The sequence below is a fragment of the Eurosta solidaginis genome, chromosome 1 (genome assembly GCF_040869045.1).
Source record: "Eurosta solidaginis isolate ZX-2024a chromosome 1, ASM4086904v1, whole genome shotgun sequence".
Lineage (NCBI taxonomy): Eukaryota > Metazoa > Arthropoda > Insecta > Diptera > Tephritidae > Eurosta > Eurosta solidaginis.
In genome coordinates, this window is record NC_090319.1 from 323320885 (window position 1) to 323348117 (window position 27233).

General features: G+C 38.3%; 3 protein-coding genes and 1 long non-coding RNA gene across 4 annotated transcripts in view; 2 read left to right on the top strand and 2 right to left on the bottom strand.

The window, feature by feature from the left end:
• Positions 1 to 14806, top strand: part of Adss (adenylosuccinate synthetase) — a 59882-nt gene extending 45076 nt beyond the window's left edge. Inside the window, exons 3-6 of the mRNA XM_067761924.1 lie at positions 9947 to 10226; positions 13424 to 13784; positions 13847 to 14031; positions 14100 to 14806. Coding sequence (XP_067618025.1) covers positions 9947 to 10226; positions 13424 to 13784; positions 13847 to 14031; positions 14100 to 14343 — 1070 coding nt within the window. The 3' untranslated portion in view covers positions 14344 to 14806. The remainder of the gene's footprint in view (positions 1 to 9946; positions 10227 to 13423; positions 13785 to 13846; positions 14032 to 14099) is intronic.
• LOC137237764 (uncharacterized) lies at positions 14369 to 20005 on the bottom strand. Its single transcript, XR_010949028.1, has 2 exons — positions 19827 to 20005; positions 14369 to 15533 (listed from the first exon to the last, which is right to left on the bottom strand). It is a non-coding gene; the product is annotated as an uncharacterized lncRNA (long non-coding RNA).
• A 3800-nt stretch (positions 20006 to 23805) lies between these two features.
• On the top strand, positions 23806 to 25739 carry RpS20 (ribosomal protein S20). Its single transcript, XM_067761925.1, has 4 exons — positions 23806 to 23970; positions 24102 to 24257; positions 24522 to 24611; positions 25567 to 25739. Exons 1-4 carry the CDS (start codon positions 23821 to 23823, stop codon positions 25678 to 25680), a joined length of 510 nt encoding a protein of 169 aa, XP_067618026.1. The 5' UTR covers positions 23806 to 23820; the 3' UTR covers positions 25681 to 25739.
• LOC137237766 (calmodulin-like protein 4) lies at positions 25729 to 26790 on the bottom strand. Its single transcript, XM_067761927.1, has 4 exons — positions 26577 to 26790; positions 26481 to 26511; positions 26017 to 26330; positions 25729 to 25955 (listed from the first exon to the last, which is right to left on the bottom strand). Exons 1-4 carry the CDS (start codon positions 26577 to 26579, stop codon positions 25854 to 25856), a joined length of 450 nt encoding a protein of 149 aa, XP_067618028.1. The 5' UTR covers positions 26580 to 26790; the 3' UTR covers positions 25729 to 25853.
• Between the last annotated feature and the right edge of the window lie 443 nt (positions 26791 to 27233).

The window sequence follows — 27233 nt, forward strand, 5'->3', positions numbered from 1 at the left end:
CGAAATTACGGCTGCCAACAGTAGCGTGGTTGCCAAGGCGCGTATGCGCTGACTCTTTGCTCGATAACAGCAGGTACTTCGTTTTGTCCTCATTCACCATCAAATACGAGCCAAATCGGACCACAAATACGATTTTTGTGAATATCTCGATCCTTGCGCCACCTAGCGGACATTTTTTTCATAGCTCGCTTTCTATTCTTGTATATATTATGTGTTCCAAATATGAGCCAAATCGGACCACAAATACGATTTTTGTGAATATCTCGATCCTTGTGCCATCTAGCGGCGATTTTTTTCTATTATTGCATTTTCATCGGGTTCCGAACTATATTCCAAGTTTCAAGCTTGAAGCTTATCGGGAAGTTACTTAAATTTCAATTACAAAATTCGTTCACAACGGCCGTGCATGCGGCCGTGCGTCCTGCCTGTCAAGTCAAGCTAAATGAAACCGTTTAAAAAGACGTTATATTTTGGATTGAAACCAGTATTCCTTATTGCTTACAATTGCCAGTTTTTGCTGGGTGGAAATAAAATATGTATGTAGTATTGAATTATTTTGCAATAATAAAGCATCTATTTGAAAATTGATTCAATTATTTGGACAACTGAGTTACTTATTAACTAAAATTATCATTTGTCACGCAAATAGACAAATCACAACAGTTTTTTTTTCAACTTCAACAAGGTTAACTTCACCTTTGTTTATGTATTTGCCGTATATTTATGTATGTATGATAATATTTATTTAAATTAAGTTAATTCCTTCCAACATTTTCTTTTCAAAAGTTTAATCGATGACTTGTCCTTGCCCGAAATGTCACTGTCATTTCCAAAATAAACTTCTTTACATTTTTAACCGCGTTGACAATAATAAATCATGAACCAATGACTATAGATCCCGCAATGCCACAACCGTGTATTTGTAATTTAATTTAGGAAAAAAGTTGATGACGTAACGCTTTTGAAGTTTTTAGGTTTCTTTAATTATTATTTTTCTTCAAATTTTATTGAAAATTTTTCTTAACGAACAAAAATTTAAGTTTCGTAAAAGTAAATTTTTTTCCTTGCGATTGTTTATTATTTTCAATCCAATTCGAAGCCAAAGGACTTTTAATCGTTTGTTGTTGTTGTTGTAGCGATAAGGTTGCTCCCCCAAGGTTTTGGGGAGTGTTATCGATGTGATGGGCCTTTGCCTGATACAGATCCGGTACGCTCCGCTAACACAGCACCATTAAGGTGCTAGCCCGACCATCTCGGGAACGATTTATAACGCCATGTTAAACCTTCAGGCCATCCCTCCCTCCCCACCCCAAGTTCCATGAGGAGCTTAGGGTCGCCAGAGCCTCGTCTGTTAGTGAAACAGGATTCGCCGCGGATAGGTGAGGTTGACAATTGGGTTTGGAGAAGCTATATATTGCGCTGACAACCTGAAGGGTATTTTAGTCGCCTCTTACGACAGGCATACCTACCGCGGATATGTTCTAAACCCCTAATCCGCTGGGGGATTTAATCGTTTGTGGCGATGCTTAGTATTCGGTCCAGTTAAGGAACCTAGCATCAAAACCAAGAAGATAATTAAGGGATGCCGCAGGGTGTGTTCCATCTCCACTATTGTGTAATTTTTTTTTTAGTTCTAGCGGAAACTTTGTTTATTATCGTTCCAATTTTAGTATTTTTCATTTTGAAATCTTAGCTTAAATCAGTTTAAATCTAAGTTCTTAACTTTGTGCCTTCATTTTCCGATCGAATGAGGGCAGCCATAAAAAAAACACTGCTCACGCCTTATATGAAGAAAATTGGTCTAGTACTATAAAAATGGTAACTCCTACAAAAATAGCAGTTTTTTTATTCATTGTATGGAAGAAAATGCCCTCTACAAAAATTATTGTAAAAATTCGGTGAAGAAGTGCAAACTCAACAATTTCGAAAAATAATGACCAATTGTTTTTTTTAATTTTGTTTAAAATTCTTCTAAGTTTAATACATTCTTCTAGACGTAGTAGATTATTCTATATCGACATCTGTGTGAAAAATCACCCTATATTAGCTGCTTTTTCCAAATCACCCTAGCTTAGCAAACTCTTCCGGAATGACCTATTTCCCAATTTTTTTGTTAAAGGCTCTATCTCAGTTTTTTTTTTTCAAAGAATCTATAAGTTTATTGAAGAATGCCCTATCTAAGAATTTGTTTCTAAAACAATTTTTCTTACAACTCAATACATATTCAGCTTGGATAGGAAATTTTGGAAACATATTTTGAGATAAGACGTTTTTCAAACGAATTCTTAGATAGCACGTTTTTGAACCTACTGGCGACCTGTAAAGTACTGATTACATACTTGTACTAGTACCAAATAAGTACAAGTACTCAAGTACTTCAAATCTAAGTACAAAGTATAAGTACTACAGTACTTGTACTTCGAGTTCGAAAGTACAAGTAGATATATCTACTTACGAAATACTTGCAAGTACACGAAAGTACCTTTTCTGATAAAATATGTCAGTTTGATTCATGAATGGAAAATCAAAATATGAGTAAAATTCATATTAGAAAACAACAAGATGTAAAACAACATATTAAATAAGTATAAATTAGAGCTTACGATTTCTTCTCGAACACAAGCAAGATTTTCGAGACCCGAGAAATCGAGAACTCGACTTCTCGCAAGATTCTCGTGTCTCGAAGTCCTCGTAAATCTCGCGAGCTTCTCGACATTCTTACTTAATCGGTGTATGGACCCTATTTATACACTTGTTTTTTTTTTACTTGTGACTTTTTTTATTGATTATATTGCTTCAGTGACATTTAACTCAAAACATATTTATTATACATATAATTTTGTTTGCAATATTTTATTTTTCAACGAGACATCAGGAACACGGCTTCTCGCGAGATTCTCGAATCTCGAATTACTCGTAAGGCTCGCGAGATTCTCGAATCTCGAATTTCTCGTTAAGGCTTGGTTTCCTCCAAAAGCGGTACCGCTATGTTACGACCGCTAAAGAGCGGCCGGTATACTCACCGTTTCTAGCGACAACGCTTTGTTGGAAACTACGAACTGTTACGGCAGAAGAGTTGCAAAAGTTAATTTTACATTTTTGCATGTTTTTTTTTAGTTTTTTTATAATTTTCCTTTTAATAAACACAAGAAAAACATTTTAATTCAAAAATGTTTATTTTATAAATAATTTGAAATATTTGACAAAATATTCACCGCTTTGACAATAGCGGTGTGAAAAAACAGTGATGAACGAGTTTCTACCGTCATGACGGCAGTGTTGTTTTATGCCCGGCCGCTATATTACGTTACGGTGAATTTCACCGTCTTCTTAGTTTCCACATAATTACTTTTACATTGCAATATTTTTGACAACGTGCTCTACCGCTATGTAACAGCCGCTATATAGCGGCTCCGCTTTCGAGGAAACCAAGCCTTAAAGCTCGCGAGATTTTCGAATTACTCGCAATACTCGCGATCTTCTCGACTTTCAATTCAGTCGCTGCATTGGCAATATTCTATACATTTCGGGGTTTTTTACTTGTGGTTTTGCGGACATTTTGGCTTGTGCTCCAGAAGAAATCTTAAGCTCTATATAAAACATCCAATGAATCGATTAAGTTGAATGTCGAGAAGCTCGCGAGCCTTACGAGTGATTCGAGATTCGAGAATCTCACGAGCCTTACGAGTAATTCTAGATTCGAGAATCTCGCGAGAAGGCGAGACTCGCGAGAAATCGTAAGCTGTAGTATAAATTGTACAACATATAACACTATTGAAGTAGTTTTTTGTTTGCCTTCATTAGCTTTTCAAACGGAAAGTCCGTCATTGATTGCCTTCTAGGACTATAGACAATGTCTGCTAAGGAAAAAAACCAACTACTGGGTCGGAGGAAGCTAAGGGCGTATTCATTTTGAGTGATAGGTCCTTCATAAGAGAATAACTCTGAAGCATATTGAAATTTGTTGATGTATCATTAAAATACCTGTACAACTCTTCTTCAACCGTTTTGTCAAAGTTAGGTGATCGTAATGGTGCTGGCTGATCCACTTCAAAACGGTTCAATACTTATCAAAGTACTTCGAAAGTACTTACAAATACTTTACTTGTACTTCAACAATTCAAGTACAATTACTTCGATACTTATACTTGTACTAATTTTTCGAAGTACTGAGGTACTGATACTTGTACTTGTACTGGTACTTTTTCTTTACAGGTCTGCTAGCGACATTGGGTATTTAAACGGCAAACGGGTGAATCAATTATTTGTAATGTATATTTCTCATGCAATAACCCCTGAAAATCATCTGCTTAGTGAGGCAAAAGAGCTCGTTAAACACCTTTGATAGGTTGCGCCCGGTAAACCCCGTTATAAACATACACTACCCACCCCTTGCAGAAGAAGAAAGCAGACTACCAAGGGAGATACGAGTCACTCTTGCCCAACTTCATCCTGGATACTCTAGAAGCTTAATTCTTACTTGCCCAGAATCAACCCCGACATACATAACAGCAACATCCCTACTTTACAACCATGTCCGTGAGAGAATTTTGATCACAGTTTTTGAGTGTTCGCTACTACTTTATGGGGGGCGAAACTGTTAATCCAATAGCAACAGCAAGAATGACAATTATTATAAACCGTCTACAAACTCGTGAAGTTTTAAGAATATGTGCAAAATTGTTTATGATGAAAAGGTAAATGTGAGGAGTTTCACATATGCACTTTGTATAATCAGAACAATGATTAATTGATTTGTTTGTTACCGGGTTATTATAACCACCCATACATATATGAACTCAAGATAAATTAAGACGCGATAATAGACTTGAAAAATTTTCCGGTATGTAACATATTTTAATGACTTAAAGATTGGCAAACCTGTCGCTCTGTTCACTAACTTTTTTAACAATATTTGACAGCTGAAAATTAGTTTAGAGGCTAATTTCCATACCCCTGGGTGACTAGGGTCTCGAGATGTGGGCCAAAACGTGGATCAGGGTAACACTAGGATGTGTTTTTACATTATCGGTATAAAATTGAAGCTGTTCATGTGTGCTTTAGTGCAGAGTCAGTTTTATACCGCTGGGTGACTAGGGTCCCGAGATATAGGCCAAAAAGTGGACCCGGATACCCCTGAAATGTGTGGGTAATATGAATATCAAATGAAAGCTGTTGGTGAGAGCGTTAAAGTTATTTTCATTGTGATATTCGATTTAGTCGCATCAACCTGGCAAAACTGATAAATATGCATGCGATGCCGAAATAATGACATGAATTAATAATACCCACATACCTACATATTTACATATGTCCTATTCGATTTGCTTGAAATTTGGTATATAAATTTGCCTATATTAGTATTTACGATCCTTTTTTCCGGGAAGTATACGACTGGGACTGGGATTAGGACTAGGACTGGGACTGAGACTCGGAGTGGGACTGGGACTGGAACAAAATACATACCACCCTCTGGGACAGGCAATAAGGGACGAAGAATGAGAACAACTTGAGAGAAGAGAGAAGGAGAAGGAGAATGAGACTGAGACTGAGACTGAGACTGAGAAAGAGATAGAATGAGACGAAGTTGGAGATAGATGAAGCGAAAAGGACGGAGGGAGGAGTGAATAAAAGGATTAGGAAAAAGTGAAGAGGGGGAGGGCAGAGCAAAAAGCTTATTAAAATGTATGCAGATAGACCAAATTTAGGGCAGAACAACCTCTGCCGGGTCTGCTAGTATTAGTATAATTAACTTATATACCACAAAGGTGTTAAATTAGACTTTGAAAAAAGCATTAAAGTGTGTGTGGTCGCAAACCGATTTCGCTAATTTTTACAAAGTGAATGTACAGTGGTAGGATCAACCGTTATGTCAAATTTCAACACGATATCTTCAATGGCTTTGATTTACGAAAAACTTTTAAATTCTGTTTTTCTAAATGTGGGCGTTGTCACGCCCATTTTCCAAAAGTTTCCAAAATTTCTAATTGTTGTCACAAAACTAGCCCACATATGACATGTTGTTGTTCTTCACTCCCCGAAGGCCTTGGGGAATGTTATCGATATTGATGGTCCTCTGCCGGATTCAGATCCGGTACGTTCCGCTAACAAGCACCATAATGGTCCTAGCCCGACCATCTCGGAAACGATTTGGTATGAGACACTTTAGGTCATACTGCCCTCCCACCCCCTAGATCCATCATGAGTTCGGGGTCGCCATAGCGTCGGCTGTCAATGAAACAGGATTCACCACGGGTAGGTGAGGTGGACAATTGGGTTGGATAAGCTATATATTGTGCTGGCAACATCTTGAATGGGTTGCACTACACAACCCCTTCAATCAATTTTGTATTTTAGTCGCCTCTTACGACAAGCATACCTGCCGTGGTTATATTCTAAGCCCCCTTATCCGCTGGGGGACTCAAAAAACGTTCATTTAATACTACGTCACGAGTTCCGAATGTCCCAAATAAGTATATAAATAATATTCCAAATATAAGAACGATTCCATAAATACTTAAATAAAGACGAATGCACCGAACATGCGGAATGAATAGGTTAACACCATCAAAGAGTAAAATCTTTCGTTATGGCATTTCAAATATTTCTAATGCTATTTTTAAATGAGTCGATTTTCTAGTCTAGTGTTTAGCGTTCAACAATGAATTTAAATTTCGATTTAGGCTCCGTATATTCGTAGGTTTAGTTTCCATACAAATTTCCTTTGATCAGCCCCACGTATAGATCCAGGTATATTTAATAAATTTACCATATAATCGAAAAAAGAAGTATTAAGTAATTACGCAGTTCAGCCTCCATCGGGCAATTCTAAATGAAAAAAGAAGTATTGAGGAATTACGCAGTTCAGTCCGTATCGGGAAATGCCAAATAGTTTGCCTCCTATTTCTACTACATACTGTGACGAATATTAGCATCACCAAGCTGATACTAAGCAGCCACTCGTATGTACGTAAACAAATCAATCATCATTTACACACATACATACAAGGCAACTAAGAGATACTCACAAACACATGTAATCATCTGCCGAAGTAGTACTCACATATACACACTCATATGGCTACAAACTACAAATATACATGTATATGGCTAGTAACCAAGCATTAAGTTCGCGAAATTACTAGACCTTAGGAGAAATGGGTGGAAGAGGGAACCGAGAGTATAAAAGCAACGCAAGATAAGGCATGACTAATCAGTTTTGATTTAAGCACGCTATTGGTTGTGAAGTATAAGTGTTATTGTGAAGTACCCTCAAAGTAGTCTAATAAAGACCATTTTTCATTATTGAATATTGGAGTTATTTATTCAATAGTTTAGCGATTCGAACGTTAGCAGAAGGTTTGGAATAAGCGGAATTTCCAAAATTCGTTACAATACATTTGCGAAGAAACAACACGGTTAATGGGTGTCAATTCGATTTGGGAGCAAGATGGTTTCAGTTGTCAAGCATTTTGTCAGCCGAGCAAACTTCTTGTAACTGAATCATGGTAAACGAGTGAATCATTTTTTTGCAATGTATTTTTCTCATGCAATCTCTCTATTGATAAAATGGAGCACTGTCAATACCGCATTTTGTGGGATGAAATAGCTCGCCTAAAAAGCTGTGGCTCTCAAGTCATTATTCTCCATATAGTCCTTCAAAATATCTTTTAACCGATAAAAATAGCTGATCGTATTGACATTCAGCATTTTTGCCAGGGATATAAACTCTGCTCTTCTTGTCTGTTATTAAGATGCTTGCCCATCTACTTGCTTACATATCTTAATATTTTCGTGTCTTTAAAACTCAGAGTTCTTACTAGTCATGTGTATAAACCCCAAAGGTGTCATATTATGAATCTCATAGGACTTAAAAAATTTACATGTTTTTAATTTGAAGAATCTAACCCGTTTTAGAGCTATCGGGCAACATTTGGACCCGTGGTAACCTGAAATGTCTTTGTGCGATATGGGTGTCAAAGGAAAGGCGTTGTGGGGATTTTAGTAAAATAAATTTAATTTCTTAAAAAAAATTTTTTTTTGAGATTGTAAAACAACAAAGTTCAAGAAGTCACATTATATATGTTACCTGGAATCATCAAATGACCCTATTGTGCGAAAATACCGTGATTCTTACAGGAAATTTAACGCTTATTTCAAAATGCAATATTATCCAAATAGCCCTTCAGCGAGAGGAAGAGAGAGATGGTAATATGACGAGGATGAGGGAGATGGAGAATACCACCGCTATACATATTGTAAAGAATTTAGTGAAACTCCGCTTATTTTACACCTCCTACTAACGTTCGTATCGCTAAATTGTTGAATACATAACTCCAATATTCAATAATGCAAAATGGTCTTTATTATACTACTTTGAGAGTACTTCACACTAAAAGTTACACTTCGCAACCAATAGCGTGTTTAAATCAAACTGATTACTGATTAGTCAGCTTTCGCTGTTTTTATACTCTCTGTTGCCTCGTTCACGAATATATCCTAAGGTCTAGTAACTTTGCGAATTTCGTGCTTGGTTAGCAGCCATATATGTACATGTATATTTGTAGTTATAGTCTCTCGCTTAGCCATATGCGTGTGTATATATATGAGTACTACTTCGGCTGATGGGATCTCTCTGCTGCCTTGTATGTACATGTGTAAATGATGATTGATTTGTTTTCGTACATACTGCTTAATATCGGCTTGGAGATGGTAGTATCGCTTAGTAATACTAATATTCGTCACAATATTTATGTTCAGAGAGCAAGGCAGCCTAATGCACATACTTTTTGTATGCAAACTTAATGTGTACTTATTCTAGGAAAGAGACATTTTTAGAATTAGCAGAGAACGTCAAAGTATAGAGAACCGTCAACAGAACGAATAGGCGGAAACAGTAAACCATCAAATCGCGGGTAGGTAATTCATTCATTGGGGAAATGTGGCATGAAATTCGTCAATTCCAATGCTATAAAAATATTATTTTGATATAATAACCACAATTTAACAATTTTTTAACGTTTTCAATTACTTTTTTGTGAAATTTCAACGAAAACACCGCGTTTTTTTGATAATCTTAAAGTAGGTAATGTGGTGACTTACCTACCGCCAGTTTGACAATTTGTATTGCTGTCCGTCGTTGATTATTCTCTATAGATTTACGTCTGTGGAATAAGTTTTTTTTTAGTTTATCTAGGGATTGGTTTGGGAAATGAGTAAATGCGAGTCCCGTTTTCGCTTTTATTTGGAATCCAAATCTATAAATAAAGTTGTGTTTGTAAAGATGGAGATACGGGCTATTAGCGAGCTTTGGGCAATTTTGGTCGTAGTGCTTTTGTTTAGCTATATTTTATTAAAATAATTTGTTGAAAATAAACGATTGTGACCACACAAAGAAATCTATTTGTACTATGGCACTATTGTGAATATTTGCACTGCATTACCGGCAGTTGCTATTGCACGCTAGATGGCAGCGCAAGCTGTATTAATAGAACAGCAGAGAATGTTATATTGGTTGCGCAAGATGCGCACGAGTCAGGATCGTATTATTTAACGGTAGATCTAAGAGACATGCTGTTACGATAAAATAAAACTGTAAAGTTAATTTGCTCCAACATACAAACTCGTCTTACAACACTCTTCCATAGCTTTCACCTTTTTAACACATCACGTTCCCAAAGCAAAATTTCATATGAACAGACTCCCTGAGGAAGCCACGAGCATAAATAAAAACACCTCGTCGAAAATAAATCCTTGTTTAATTTTAAGAAACCGGAGGAGAATCCCCCTGTTGTTTTATCCACTTCAACAACGCAATATCCTTGGGAAATGATTGTTACTAACATTAACTTTGATTTAAAAAGTATTACAATTTTGCACCTACTTCATTATTTGTTTATACTCAGACAAATCTAATCTACAAAATTTTCCTCCCTTCGCATTTAAGGCAATGGTGTTGTCATCCACTTGCCATCGCTTTTCGAGGAGCTATCTAAAAATGAGGCCAAAGGTTTGCAACAACTCCAACATCGTTTAATCATTTCGGATCGTGCACATTTGGTGTTTGATTTCCATCAATTGGTCGATGGCATGCAGGAGGCGGAAAAAGGTGGAAAATCTCTTGGTACCACCAAAAAGGGTATTGGTCCGGCTTATTCAAGTAAAGCTACACGCAATGGTCTTCGTGTTGGCGAATTATTGGGTGACTTTAATCTTTTCAGTGACAAGTAAGTAGGTATTTTTCGTAAACTTAAGTTTATACTTTTTTTTTTAATATTTTATTTGGTTTAAAGCAAAATCTTTCCCCCGTTAAATTGAGAAAGGGACAGTCATTATGTGGCTAAGACTCGCCCTTATAGCATTCAATAAATGCAATGATAATACCAAATTTTTGATGATATGTCGTCGGCTGACGGATAAAGACTAGTCTAATAGGAGATCGGCTCTTCCTGTGCAGTTACTGTTTACCCTGGCTGCAATCTTAAACATAGAGGATCTTTAAAAAAATGTTTGGTTGCAAGCGTTAGAAGACGGCCTCTATACCCTTGATATTGAAGATACTATTGTAAAGTAAATATGTTATGCTATGCGTTCCAGAATGATTAGCACTAAACAGAAAGCAGGTGACAGCTCATAGGTGGAGGCCTCCATAGAGCGGTGTTTTGTCGCCACTGTTCTGGTGGGATATCATCGGCCTAAACACCCGCGCTGTTAGTTCTGCTTACTCCAAACTGGAAAAAGAAGCGGTAAAGATGGGTTTGATGGTGAATGAGGACAAAACGAAGTACCTGCTGTCATCCAGCAAAGGCAACCAGCCTTGGCAACCACGCTACTGTTGGCAGCCATAATTTCGAAATAGTAAAAGAATTCGTTTATTTGGGAACCAGCATCAACACTAGCAACAACATCAGCACTGAAATCCAGCGAAGAATCAATCTTGTCAATAAATGCTACTTTGGACTAGGTAGGCAATTGAAAAGTAAAGTCCTCTCTCGGCGAACGAAAATCGTACTCTACAAGTCACTTATCGTACCCGTCCTGCTATATGGGGCAGAAGCATGGACCATGACAACAGCAGGTGAAGAGGCTTTGGGAGTGTTCGAGAGAAAAGTTCTTCCGAAGATTTATGGACCTCTACGCGTTGGCGATGGCGAGTACCGAAGAAGATTTAATGATGAGCTGTACGAGCTATACGCAGACATCAACATAGTCCAGCGAATTAGAACGCAGCGGCTGCGCTGGCTAGGCCATGTTATGCGAATGAAAGATGATGCTTCAGCGAAGAAAGTGTTTCTATCGGAACCCGCCTATGGAAGCAGAGGTAGAGGGCGGCCCCCACTCCGTTGGAAGGACCAGGTGGAAAACGATTTAAACTCCCTTGGTGTGACCAATTGGCGCCGGTTGGCGGAGCGAAGGAGCGACTGGCGCGCCTTGTTGGACGGCCATAACCGTTTAGACGGTTAAGCGCCAATTAAGTAAGTAAGTAAGTTCTGGTGGCACACGTGTACGAAATAGTAACATTGCTATCGGGTCAGTGCCCCGGCGGATACCACAAGATCACTCAAACTAGAACTAGTGCTCTTACCCACTAGAACGAAAATCCCAAGTTTCGACATACTTTCTCTCAACAGGCAAGAGGTATTTCTTAATTTGAAATGGAACCTGGCCACAGAGCACGTTGTTAATGGAATTTGCGGGACTATGAACTCCAATAAAAAATGATCAGCAAAAAGTGGAGTCTGGCCAGAACTAATAGCGCAGGCACATACAAAGCCGAGCTGAACTACATCTACAACATGCAAGGGATGTACTGTACAATGTACTGTCTGTGGGGCGATTAGATTATTCTCTACAGAGAATTTAAACGTGATATGCAATATCGCACGGAAACGCCGCCTCCAGGTACCAGTAGGTATCGGAAGTTGGCGAGAAGAGAAATGGTGTGCTTACGAATACCGCCGTATCCTGCTCTATGTTAATGAGTCCTACATTACAACAAAAGCTGACTAGATATATTCCTACGACAGTCCCCGATACAACCTATACGATCCTCTTTCCTATAAAGAAGGATTGGCGAAATGGGAAGCTCGCTCAAAGATACGACATCTTAGTTTTCACGGACATATCTTACATGGTTTGCGGAGTGGGGCTTCGCTCCCAGCCACTTCTACAGCTATTCGTCTTCCGGACTCAGCGAGTATCTGTCAATCCGAGATTTTCACTATTCAGGAGGCATGTTGTTGTTTGAGAGGGAGAAAGGCCAAAGGCCAGAAAAAACCTTTTTATTGAATCAATATTGCTCTAGCTCACTTTCATTTATCTAGCATTCCCCCCTGCGCGACATTTATGACGCACAGCGGGAAAATGCCCCTGCGCGAAACACATGTAAAGCGTTATATACTGGATACAAATTGTAATGGTAACAGGGTAGCCATCGGTTGTTCACGCTCTCGGTTGAGCGAAGATAACATCAAGTCTGGTTGATTAGTGTAGGGAGTGGGGCTTGAATCTGAAGAGTCAACATAGCGTTGCTCTAACGGACCATCGTAACATACAGAGAAAAGTTGCTGCAAAGTCTATGATAGAAACGTCCTGTGGGGTGAAAGGTTATGCATAATTGGAACAGCTTTTATTTTTGAGAAGAAGTTTCTTTCATGATCGTCCAACAAGTCCCGCGAATATCGCTTTTTCGCTTATCAAACTTGCGCCAATTAGTAACACCAAGAAAATTTCAATCAGATTCACCTGATCCTTCCAGCGGAGTGGGGGCCGCCCTATTCCTCTGCTTACGTAGACGGGCTCCGATAAAAAATATATCTTAAAGTTTCTATCATACAGTCTAAAAAACTCCGCATATTTCAAGAGTATTGCCGGAGAGTTCTAAGATCCTTGCATAGAGTTTTGTGCAGTACCACATTCTTCCAGCATATAATTAATATCGAAACTGTCCGTTGTTGTTGTTGTTGTTGTAGCGATAAGGTTGCTCCCCGAAGGCTTTGGGGAGTGTTATCGATGTGATGGTCCTTTGCCGGATACAGATCCGGTACGCTCCGGTAACAAAGCACCATTAAGGTGCTAGCACGACCATCTCGGGAACGATTTGTGTGGCCACATTAAACCTTCAGGCCATCCCTCCCTCCCCACCCCCAAGTTCCATGAGGAGCTTTGGGTCGCCAGAGCTGTTGTTGTTGTTAGTGTTAGTGTTGTTAGTGAAACAGGAGTCGCCACGGATAGGTGAGGTTGACAATTGGGTTTGGAGAAGCTATATATTGCGCTGACAACCTGAAGGGTTGCGCTACACAACCCTTGAAACTGTCCGTGATTGTCCGCTATAACTCAATATCGTTCCGATGGCTGGAACCCAACTTTCTTTACTTTAAATAACAAATTAAACCAACAAATTATTAATTAATAATCTCTTTAGATTTAAATCAATTGTAGGCACACATTTGCGCCTTTTCCCTTCCATTAAAATTGACGTTGATGCCGAATTGGCACGATACAAGGAGTATGTCGAGAAGGTGCGCCCCTATGTAAAAGATACCATCTGTTTCCTACACACCGCATTGCGACAAGGCAAGAAAATTTTGGTAGAGGGCGCAAATGCCGCTATGTTGGACATTGATTTCGGTACTTATCCATATGTGACGAGCAGCAATTGCAGTATCGGTGGTGTACTCACCGGTTTAGGTTTACCACCACAAACTATTGGTGAAGTTATTGGCGTTGTTAAAGCGTATACGACACGTGTTGGTGATGGGCCATTTCCAACCGAACAACTTAATGTAAGAAGCATTTATACTGAAATTTTTTTAACTTTATATGATTATTATTTTTATGATTTTAGGAAATTGGCGATTTACTACAAACTCGTGGTGCTGAAATTGGTGTCACCACAAAACGGAAGCGTCGTTGTGGTTGGCTCGATATTCCGTTGCTCAAATATACTTCGCTTGTGAACGGCTACACGAGCATTTGTCTAACTAAGCTTGATATTCTTGATACATTGCCGGAAATCAAAGTAGCTGTGGCGTAAGTGCATTTCCCCATTGCGCCGTGGAACCGCCAATGTGTATATTTAGTACAATTTTTTTTTACAGTTATAAACGTGCTAATGGTGAAACACTCGATCACTTCCCAGGCACAATCGCACAATTAAGCGAGATCTCTGTTGAATATGCCACACTTGCGGGATGGCAAGAAAGCACCGAAAATATACGCAACTTCAAAGAGTTGCCTGAAAATGCACAAAAGTATGTACGTTTCCTAGAGAACGAGCTTAAAGTACCCGTACAATGGGTGGGCGTTGGTAAAGGACGTGAATCCATCATTAACATTAATTAATAGCCTCAAACATCAAGGTCGCGAGTTTACTTTTTTTTTTGCGTGTAATAGGGTGTTTCAATGGCACAGACATTTTTCTTTGTATTTTAATTATTATTTTTGTTTATTTTAAGAATTTACATTTATAAACTTATGTAAATACTAAATTTGTTTTGATTTTTATTTCATAATTGCATAAATATACACACCTATAATTGGTAGACCTTTTATTATATAATAACTGACACACACAAAAGCGCACTCAATTAAAGCGCTCATTTAATTACAATAGAGCTACAAAGTGTTATTTTAAAATTTTATTAGTGTAGTCGAAATACGTAAAATTAAGTATTGTGCTTTTTTTATAATTTACTTTTATCATAATGAAAGCCTTAAAAGAAGCGAAATCAAATGTTGTACTATATTTATATTTTAATTGTATAACTGTTTTTGTGAAAATATATACACACACATACATAACATATATGAAAATACTGAAAACTATTTATTAATCCATAGCACCACCACCGCGCTAAATGCCATCAGCAGCCATATAAATTGCGGTTTAAATCAAAACCCCCACCATAGAACAGTACTCGTAGCGCTAGACCTATCAAAAGCTTTTGATACGGTCAACCATGGCACGTTACTGCAAGACCTGGAAGGGTCTACCCTTCCCCATGTCTTAGAAGGTGGACCGCAAATTATCTGTGTGGTCGGCAGGCATCGGTGCAATTTAGAAACGAAACATCAAAACCAAGAAGAATTGAACAAGGGGTTCCACAGGGTGGTATCCTATCCCCACTTTTGTTTAATTTCTACATATCTAAGCTACCTTCACCACCAGAAGGAGTCACTATCGTTTCATACGCCGATGACTGCACAATAATGGCCACAGGCCCAGGCCCACAGATCGATGAGCTCTGCAACAGAATAAACGGCTACCTCCCTGATCTCTCCAGTTTTTTCGCTTCGCGAAACCTGGCATTATCTCCGACTAAATCTTCCGCGACCTTATTTACAACATGGACGTCCCAAATATCGACCATTTTGAACATCTACGTCGATGGCACTACGCTACCGACTGTCCTACACCCCAAAATCTTGGGTGTGACGTTTGATCAGGATCTACATTTTGGTGAGCACGCAGCCGCAATTGTTCCGAAAATCCAGAGCCGTAATAAAATCCTCAAATCCCTTGCTGGCAGTACCTGGGGAAAAGATAAAGAAACGCTCATTACTACATACAAAGCAATTGGCCAGCCGTTTACGTGCTACGCGTCACCCATATGGTCGCCAAGCCTAAACATTACCCACTGGAAGAAGCACAAGCCTGCCAAAATACTGCTCTCAGAATCGCCACGGGTTGTCTTCTTATGTCCCCAGAACACCATCTACATAATGAGGCGAGAATACTCCCCATCAGGGAGAGAAATGAGATGCTAACCAAACAGTTCCTGTTGAATACCCAGAAACCTGGGCATCCAAACAGACATCTGATTGATGAGCCAACAACGCCAAGGGGCTTAAGGAGTCATCTCCGTAAGCATTTTGAGGAAATACGGCACCTGAGTACTCAGCCGTATGAAGTCAAAAAACACAAGCAGGTCCTTGGTGAACTCCACAAACAGGCGTCGGACCTTTATGTCGGGAATTGCCCGGTGAATCCAGTACTCAAAGAAAAGTACCCAAAACTTGTGGAAGAGGAACGCATACTCCCCAGGGAAACGCGTGTAACTCTTGTTCAACTTCGTTCTGGATACTGTAACAGAATCAACCCCGACATACAAAATGTATGCCCCGCTTGCAATGTGTCCCCACATGACACCAACCATCTCTTTAATTGTAATGTGGAACCAACGCCTCTAACACCCCTTTCATTATGGTCCACCCCTGTTGAAACAGCAAGTTTCCTTGGACTCCCGTTAGAGGATATTGATGACAATTTGTGATCGGTCGCGGCTGTTAGGTGGGGCGAAGCACTGCTACAACAACAACAACAACATGGCATCTTTAAATACAAGTCTTCTTCTTGGCGTTGAGTTTGCTCAAATATCATTTTTTTTTTCGCTGAGAAATTGCATTTTTAAATTTCCATGTTTCTAAATTTTTCTACACCTGAAAATCAATTGAGATAACAGACATGATATAGTCGCTTACTAATTTTCTTGAATTGAGTCTTACTTTTCTTAAAATTGTGTCTCACACCATAAGTGTGCTAACTCACAACACCCCTACACTATCTAACCCTCGGGCACCAACTCACAGACAACCCTAACCCCTAGAAACCACAACTACCGTATACCCTAACCCCCAGAAACCACCCCTACCTAAACATGAAAATTTTAAAATGCGATCTCAGCGGACAAAAAATTATTTGAGCAAACTCAACGCCATTTGAAAGAAGAAGACTTATACTTAAAGATGCCATCCTCTTATTTTGGTGAAAGAAAACATCTGCAAGGCTATATAAACTCAAATATGGTCAAAAACGGTGTGTTTTGCACTTTTTTGCGTGCTACGCGTCACCCATATGGTCGCCAAGCCTAAACATTACCCACTGGAAGAAGCACAAGCCTGCCAAAATACTGCTCTCAGAATCGCCACGGGTTGTCTTCTTATGTCCCCAGAACACCATCTACATAATGAGGCGAGAATACTCCCCATCAGGGAGAGAAATGAGATGCTAACCAAACAGTTCCTGTTGAATACCCAGAAACCTGGGCATCCAAACAGACATCTGATTGATGAGCCAACAACGCCAAGGGGCTTAAGGAGTCATCTCCGTAAGCATTTTGAGGAAATACGGCACCTGAGTACTCAGCCGTATGAAGTCAAAAAACACAAGCAGGTCCTTGGTGAACTCCACAAACAGGCGTCGGACCTTTATGTCGGGAATTGCCCGGTGAATCCAGTACTCAAAGAAAAGTACCCAAAACTTGTGGAAGAGGAACGCATACTCCCCAGGGAAACGCGTGTAACTCTTGTTCAACTTCGTTCTGGATACTGTAACAGAATCAACCCCGACATACAAAATGTATGCCCCGCTTGCAATGTGTCCCCACATGACACCAACCATCTCTTTAATTGTAATGTGGAACCAACGCCTCTAACACCCCTTTCATTATGGTCCACCCCTGTTGAAACAGCAAGTTTCCTTGGACTCCCGTTAGAGGATATTGATGACAATTTGTGATCGGTCGCGGCTGTTAGGTGGGGCGAAGCACTGCTACAACAACAACAACAACATGGCATCTTTAAATACAAGTCTTCTTCTTGGCGTTGAGTTTGCTCAAATATCATTTTTTTTCGCTGAGAAATTGCATTTTTAAATTTCCATGTTTCTAAATTTTTCTACACCTGAAAATCAATTGAGATAACAGACATGATATAGTCGCTTACTAATTTTCTTGAATTGAGTCTTACTTTTCTTAAAATTGTGTCTCACACCATAAGTGTGCTAACTCACAACACCCCTACACTATCTAACCCTCGGGCACCAACTCACAGACAACCCTAACCCCTAGAAACCACAACTACCGTATACCCTAACCCCCAGAAACCACCCCTACCTAAACATGAAAATTTTAAAATGCGATCTCAGCGGACAAAAAATTATTTGAGCAAACTCAACGCCATTTGAAAGAAGAAGACTTATACTTAAAGATGCCATCCTCTTATTTTGGTGAAAGAAAACATCTGCAAGGCTATATAAACTCAAATATGGTCAAAAACGGTGTGTTTTGCACTTTTTTGCGTGCTACGCGTCACCCATATGGTCGCCAAGCCTAAACATTACCCACTGGAAGAAGCACAAGCCTGCCAAAATACTGCTCTCAGAATCGCCACGGGTTGTCTTCTTATGTCCCCAGAACACCATCTACATAATGAGGCGAGAATACTCCCCATCAGGGAGAGAAATGAGATGCTAACCAAACAGTTCCTGTTGAATACCCAGAAACCTGGGCATCCAAACAGACATCTGATTGATGAGCCAACAACGCCAAGGGGCTTAAGGAGTCATCTCCGTAAGCATTTTGAGGAAATACGGCACCTGAGTACTCAGCCGTATGAAGTCAAAAAACACAAGCAGGTCCTTGGTGAACTCCACAAACAGGCGTCGGACCTTTATGTCGGGAATTGCCCGGTGAATCCAGTACTCAAAGAAAAGTACCCAAAACTTGTGGAAGAGGAACGCATACTCCCCAGGGAAACGCGTGTAACTCTTGTTCAACTTCGTTCTGGATACTGTAACAGAATCAACCCCGACATACAAAATGTATGCCCCGCTTGCAATGTGTCCCCACATGACACCAACCATCTCTTTAATTGTAATGTGGAACCAACGCCTCTAACACCCCTTTCATTATTGTCCACCCCTGTTGAAACAGCAAGTTTCCTTGGACTCCCGTTAGAGGATATTGATGACAATTTGTGATCGGTCGCGGCTGTTAGGTGGGGCGAAGCACTGCTACAACAACAACAACAACATGGCATCTTTAAATACAAGTCTTCTTCTTGGCGTTGAGTTTGCTCAAATATCATTTTTTTTTCGCTGAGAAATTGCATTTTTAAATTTCCATGTTTCTAAATTTTTCTACACCTGAAAATCAATTGAGATAACAGACATGATATAGTCGCTTACTAATTTTCTTGAATTGAGTCTTACTTTTCTTAAAATTGTGTCTCACACCATAAGTGTGCTAACTCACAACACCCCTACACTATCTAACCCTCGGGCACCAACTCACAGACAACCCTAACCCCTAGAAACCACAACTACCGTATACCCTAACCCCCAGAAACCACCCCTACCTAAACATGAAAATTTTAAAATGCGATCTCAGCGGACAAAAAATTATTTGAGCAAACTCAACGCCATTTGAAAGAAGAAGACTTATACTTAAAGATGCCATCCTCTTATTTTGGTGAAAGAAAACATCTGCAAGGCTATATAAACTCAAATATGGTCAAAAACGGTGTGTTTTGCACTTTTAGGTTAGGATATCTCGAAAACCAGAGCTGGTGGAGCAATTTTGAGGCCAGATTTGGATTCAGCGCATCATAAACCTTCGGAAATATATAGTCTGATTTCTGGGTCTGTGATGCTGTCGGCATGTGTAATCCGAAGAATGCATGATGAATCGAAACGCGCTTCGCAGTGAGCACTCAAGTTGAAAATTAACGTTTAAGAAAAGGTTTACTCTAAAAAGATGAAGAACACTGCGGGACAAATTCAGATTCAAAATTTTCTCCAACCTTGGAGAATTTTTGTTGTTTATTATGCAACCGTTACGTACAATGTCATATTATTCGCATGGATGAAGGTGCTACGGGTCAGAAGTGTGTCTTATCGGAAAGGGGAGGATGTCCCGCTCTGTTGAAAGTACCAGGAGAAAACTCCGAGATCGTGGGGAGTTTGCGATTGGTGACAGCGGGGCAAACATAGGAAGTAACTGATCCTTTAGTGGGCGGTCAACTAAACCGATTAAGGCCAGACTTACATAGAACGCTTAGCCATGTGCTTAACTTTTACAGATGAATTGAGTGTATGAATTGGGTGCATTATTTCCTTAAAGAGATATTGGAACGTAAAAATTCGATAAACCATGCAAACAACCTAGATATTTTTATTATCTGTCAAAGCCAAATCTGAGTTGAAAATTTTATTCACCCTCAAAGCGAAAATCATTGTAAATTTTACCAAGTAGCGCAACTAACAGCTGATCGGTGAAAATTCGCACATTCACACGCACAGTTCTCGACTCAGTTTCAAAACAAAACTTTATATTATTTAATTCAAATTTTAAAGTGAGATAATCCTTACATATTTATGTATACAGAATATATATGGCGGTTTTGTTGTTACTAAAACAATAGTTTTATTTATATTAAAGCTTTTATCATTTTTTTTTGAACTTCGAAAAATCTCCGAACACCATTCCTTCATTATATGACATTCGACTGCCTAGTCCACTGCCTTCCACTCTATTCGCAACATAACCTCTACTTAAGCTGCCAAACTATATAGTAAACAATGGCGAAAATGGTCGCCATCACTTTTTTCAGCTAAACTTTTTTCGTCTATCGGCAGGTTCGGTCATAGTGTACAAGTACAAGTGTGTTGACTTATCTGTCAAGCATTCTGACAGGCACTCGCTGGATTCGGAATGACAGCGAATTCAAAATGGATACCATTACCGAGTGCGCCGAATGATTGAAAAATTGAAAAAGTCGATACGATTGGTAGTCAAAAATGTTGTCGTTGAGACCAAAAATGCGACTCTAGACCTGAGATTTCCATCAGGTGAGCGAGGCTGTTTGTAGTTTTGACGTTTATCGCTTAGTGAACACACTTGGTATAGGTACACTATGGGTTCGGTCGAAGAAAAGTTCACTTCGACACAGCTGATGCTCTATTGCGAATTAATAGTGAACAAATTTACTTACAATTCTTTGATTTTCTTACAAGAGCATACATTTTCTTAAAATAAAGCTGGAGACATTGGTGCTTTATCGGTAACCGTATCGGTAACCTTATAACAGCTGATTCGACCAATCTTATGAGAATCAATGCAATCGATTATTGGTGCCGCTAAGGTCGTAACCGTATCGTAGCCAACCAATTGGGTTTTGGTTTACCGTCGTAACGATAAACAGCTGATTACGTTAGGGATACGGATACAGCGATACGACATACGGCACCAATGAATCCAGCTTAAAGTAAAAATCAAGGCGAATATATAAAGATGGCAAAGCGAATTCAATCCAATTCGCCGTGCAGAAGAATGTTATATCAAAAGCAAGGCGAATCCATACTGAATTCGCCTTGATCAAAAGAGATTTTTCATTGATTTCGATTAACTGACGTTGCACGGCGTATGGAAAACAAGGCGAATTCATTACAGGTGGTGTAATCCCATCAGCTGATTGCTTCTTCTTGGTAATTTTCCATACAAAGCCTTGTACAAAAAAATGTCAGTTAATCGAAATCTCTGAAAATTTTCTTTTGACTTGACATTCTGCTGCACGGCGAATTGGTTGAATTCGCTTTGCCACCACCTGCCGTGCAGCAGAATGTCAAGTCAGAAGAAAATTTTCATTGATTCCGATTAACTGACATGTTGTAGTACAAGAAGAAGCAATCAGCTGTTGGGATAACAACACCTGGTACTGAATTCGCCTTGATGGAAAATAATCACGAAGAAGCAATCAGCTGTTGGGATAACTAAACTAAAGGGCCAATTAATGGTGACTTATCCATAACCAGATAAAACAGCTGATCGAACCAACCTTATGGAAATCAATGTAATCGGTTATTGGTGCCATACCATAACGCTAAAGCTATAACCATATCATAGCCAACCAATTAGTTTTTGGTTTTTCGCCATATCCATAACCTAAAAATATTTGAGTTGGAGAATTTATTAATTTTTGTAGATTTTATTTATTGTTTTGGATACGTTTTGATTAAGAAACTTATTTTTTGTTGTATGTTTGTAATTTTTTTAAATGAAATTTTCACGAGTTTTAGGTTAAGTCACCAATAACTGATGCAAGAAGCAATCAGCTGTTGGGATAACTAAACTAAAGGGCCAATTAATGATGACTTATCCATAACCAGATAAAACAGCTGATCGAACCAACCTCATGGAAATCAATGTAATCGATTAATGGTGCCATACCATAACGCTAAAGCCATAACCATATCATAGCCAACCAATTGGTTTTTGTTTTTTCGCCATATCCATAACCTAAAAATATTTGAGTTGGAGAATTTATTAACTTTTTGTAGATATTATTTATTGTTTTGGATACGTTCTGACTAAGAAACTTATTTTTTGTGGTATGTTTGTAATTTTTTAAAATAAAATTTTCACGAGTTTTAGGTTAAGTCACCAATAACTGATGCAAATTTGATATGGATAAGTAAAAATATGGTTATGACTATGGCGTTAGGGTTAAGGAGGTTTATTTGGCCCTTAAATTCGCCTTGGCAAAAATAGAACCAAATAATATTTTTTCTTCTTCGTTTGTAAAGTCTAAATAAGGCTAAATCTTGTCGAACACGAAAAATTGTTTCGCCAGAGTTTGCGATAAGGCAAACACAAATTGTGGGTTTTTTAGAATAAAAATGAAATTCACCATAAGGGTGATTGTAAATCTAGCCTAAGCGCAAAATAAATATTTAGGTAAGAGCGAAAAAAGGCGAATTCATTACAGGTGGTGCTATCCCATTAGCTGATTGCTTCTTCTTGATAATTTTCCATACAGCGCCTTGTACTACAACATGTCAGTTAATCGAAATCAATGAAAATTTTCATTTGACTTGACATTCTTCCGCCCGGCGAATTGGTTGAATTTTTCACTTTGCCACCACGTAGTATAGATTCGCCTTGCACATCTACCCTGGCCATGTATTGTACTGCTGTGTTATAATAGAGACCATTCACCTCAAAGCAAAATACAATTCTAAAAATATATATCATATTTGCCTGTCTTCTGCTTATAGAACCATCTTACGTGAAAAAGTAGTCAACTTCCAACTTTTATTGCAAGCAAAGCAGAAGGAGAAGAATTCGACATTTTTCACATTAAAATTTTCAATTTAACTAATGAAAAGGACAGAAACTATGTTAGCAAAAATTTTTTTTTGTAAGAATGTTTATAATAGTACTTCGCGAAATTTTGTATGTGAATGGGCAAGGCGAAATAATTTTCAATAGCCAAGTGTGAAGTTCCTTTTTATTTACAAACGCACCATTTTGTGTGATTGTGGCGATGCTACTGGCTTGCAAAAGATTGCGTTGAAAGCATCTATATAAAAACCTCATTGTGGCTCGGCCTTTATGAAATGAGTTTAAGTCAGGGATGCACCTTAACGTTAAGCTAATCGTTTATCAAAAAATTTCCACCGTTTCCGTTGAAACACTTCGAAATATTATCGATAAAGAAATTATCAAGATAAATTGTATCTCGTTTTTAACCGAAACGAAAAGCTTTCGTTAACGTTAAAAACGTTAACAAAAACGTGATACTTTATGTTTGAATTGTGCTGGCAATGCTATAGCCATGGTGAAGCCGTAAGGTGGTAACAACGAGCGCACATACACACACAAACTCCATATAATTTGTTTGTGTAATTCGTTGGTGGTAATGTCAAAAACGCTCTGAGAAATGTTCGTACTGTCAAAATTCATGAGAAAAGTTGCAATCAGCTTGGCTATTGCTTTCACCTTTAATGACTCCGCCATCAATCAGCTTTGCCAGCATAGTTTGAAATTAATAATCAACATAAACGATTTGATCCGTTTTGATATGGCAGAAAACGAAACGAAATCATTTCGTTAATTTGACGTTCTTAACGTTAATAAACGAAACGAAATGACTTTGTTTCGTTTATTAACGTTAATTATCGTAACGAAATGATATCGGTTCGTTGGTTAAGCATGCCTGGTTTAAGTAATAAATTTTACTATTAAAGTGTAAACGAGCGCTATGGTATCGACTATTTTTGGTCGAATAGCTATCGATTTCGATGTGTATTGGTTCACAACGAATTTCTCGTTCACTTCGTTCTCAGCTCTGGTTCAGCGCTGTTCAATTAACCAAGATTTGAATACCTCGACCAGGAAATTAACAAAAATGGTAATGTATCTCCATAATTGGGTATATACTTAAACGACAAACCCACTGAAACAATGAATTTAGCCAATTTTATCCAACTAAAGGCAATTTATTGTGTACACGTGTACTAACATAACCTTAAACTTGTTCAGGCTGCTGCTCCCAAAGATCTTGAAAAACCCCAAGGCGCTGATTCCGCTTCAGTTCATCGCATTCGCATCACTTTGACATCAAGAAACGTGCGCTCTTTAGAGAATGTATGCCGGGATTTAATAAATAGCGCAAAGAACCAGAATCTGCGCGTAAAGGTACGTTTAGTCTCGGCACCAATATATTATAAACACATGTATGTGCTGCACTTTCCTGGAGGCTTTGTATATTTCAAGTAGTTTAGGCCTAGTTCATCAATTAAGTGCTAGAGAATATTTGGCTTGAATTGGACATTATCTTTCACTGATATTTATCTGCGGAGAGAGATTATTTATGTTCAAGCAACAGTCATGCCTATATCTAAATGTTTATCATAATATGTAATTCGGATGGGTAATCAATTTAAATAAATTTTGTTTCAGGGTCCAGTACGCATGCCAACCAAAGTTCTACGTATAACCACACGAAAAACACCTTGTGGTGAAGGTTCCAAAACATGGGATCGCTTCCAGGTAATTAACAAAAAGAGTGGGAGGGTTTCTTATAATTTTATCACATTGAAAATGAGATGCGAATTGATGTTTTATAACCGAGGCCCCTGCCAACGTGTAGCTCCCTTTTAACACATTCAGAACATATGCTGTAGCGAACTTAAGGCATAGTAAGCCGTTATCTTACGAACTAGTTGCGAAAAATAACAGTCGTAGAGCTATTTATTTTTGATATCACTTTCTTCACCGTTTACAAAAGCGCTAGTTAAAATAAGGCTCGTTTGGATAATCGCTTATCAATAATCACAATCCACAGCGGAACTAACTGAACTATCGATTTAGTATAGTTATGGCAAACTGAGTACCCAGCTTCGAGTCTTATTCCTGCACTTAGCCCAGTATCTATGTTTGCCCAGATCAAACGCACTCACATAGTCCACTTAGAATATATTAAATTTTATGTGGCTCTCTGAGGTTTACAAATATTTTTATTAAATATAGTATAGTGGATCAATAATTTTTAACGCAAACTTTTTTGTTACTAGGTATAAGAAAAGCTTCGAAACAAATTTTCCAATCGTTCGGCTGCAAAATACACTAAAGGCCTTTTTACACGAAAATACTTTTTGACCGATTTCTTGGTATCAACCATCAATTGTTCTGCAATTTTGGTTGAAGGTCAACATAACGTTAGGAAATCTATTCCTAAGCGATGTGTTAAAAAGGGAAACATTTCAACACATAGAATATTTTTGAATGTGTGGCAAGTTGAATATCGAGCTTCGTGTCTTATTTCTGCTCTTAGCTCAGTTTCTATATATTTGCCTAGATCAAACGCACTTACATAGTCCATTTAGAATATAACAAGTTCTGGGTGGCTCTATAAGTTTTACAAATGTTGCTTGAAGTTGTAATATTTCTGTGACTCGTCCACTATTCTAATTTCATACTATAAATCATTTCTTTTTTATTGCAGATGAGAATTCACAAACGTATCATCGATTTGCATTCGCCATCTGAGATTGTAAAGAAAATTACCTCAATTAACATTGAGGCTGGCGTAGAAGTTGAGGTTACCATTGCAAACTAAAAAAGAACGCGTATACTTTTTTATACAATAAACATTTACTTCAAAGCGTTGAGAAAAAATGTGTCGTTTTATTGGATATGCAAAAGGAATATAAAATGGAAGGTATAAGCATTACGATGAAGTACTTTTGTGATGCTATATTCTCTGGAATGTAGAAAGTTCATCATTATTGCTTAATAATAGTCTGGTACTGGTGCGCAAGCTATTTTAATAAAGTCAGCATATCGAACCATACTATTATTGTTAACGTTTGCTTCCCGGAAAATGTTGTCAACCTGGAAATTAATTAACGATAAATTTAACAAAATAGAAATAAAATATTTAAAGAGAGCCCACCTCGCGCACAGATAAACCCTCCCCCCAATTTTGTAACAAATTGCGAAGCTGTCGGGCAGAAATTGTGCCAGTATTTTTGGTATCAGCTGCTTTAAAAGCGGCGACTACTTCATCGGGAGTTTTTTCTACCTTCGAATGTTGGTGCATGATGTCAAGAAAATCAGCGAAACTCATTTTACCACCTTTCTTTTTTAAATAGGAAATAAGCTCTTGTATTGTAGGTGATAAACCCAGTGAACGCATAATTACAGTGAGCTCATCTAGTGTAGTAATTTGGCCGGATCGTGCAAATAAATAGAAGCACTCACGAAATTCTGTTCAAGAAATTTGAAATGCAAGTAGGATTAGTGACAATTTTGCTGAAATACGTATGTATGTATGTTTCCACATAAGCGCATAATGGAAATTTTTCTTGCAGCTCTATATATGGATGTCTTTTATTGAATATTGTTATAAAAACTTACCATCAATATCCTGCTCCTTGAAGTAACGTGCCTTTAATATAAAGTAAAAGTACAATTAATAGCTTGAAATCACAGAAACTTTCACCTTTTGCTCACCATTTTTGATTACTTTTTGTCAGCGTAGAGATTTAGGTTTATTATATTTTAAATGAGAGATAGTGTAGAACTTTGTATATTTCACTAGTGAAAAAATACAATTTATTTACATTGAAGTAAATATTTATGCAAAAAAAAAACTAATTGTAACAAAAAAGCCTTTCCTTCGAGACCTGTTCATTGAGCTGTGACGATTCAATTCACGTGGTGTGTTCAGTGCTTTCCCCTCGTATTTCTACACGATAGTCAATAACGAATAGGAAATAATCGATTTGGCGCTGATTGCGGGTAAGGCATCGAGTTCCGAAAATCTTTTGTATTCCCCGGATTTCAGGAATTGAATATTACAGTCTCGGGATTTTCGGGATCTTCCAGAGACTTGCCTTTTAATCTTGGTTCAAAAATAGGGTAATTCTATACGACAGCATGGCGCTGCTAACACGCATCCAAAAATATCGAGAGAGGTACCAGACGACGCGTCTTGACATCAGAGGACCTATTCAGTAACTATGAGTTTTGAAACGCACATTTTTCTTTCATACAAATTATATGAAGAAAAATTGTAAATTTTAAAACTCACAGTTACTTAATAGGGTCCCAGTATTAATAATCCGAAGGCGGAAAATAAAATTTTAGCTCGTTCAAAAGATATTAACA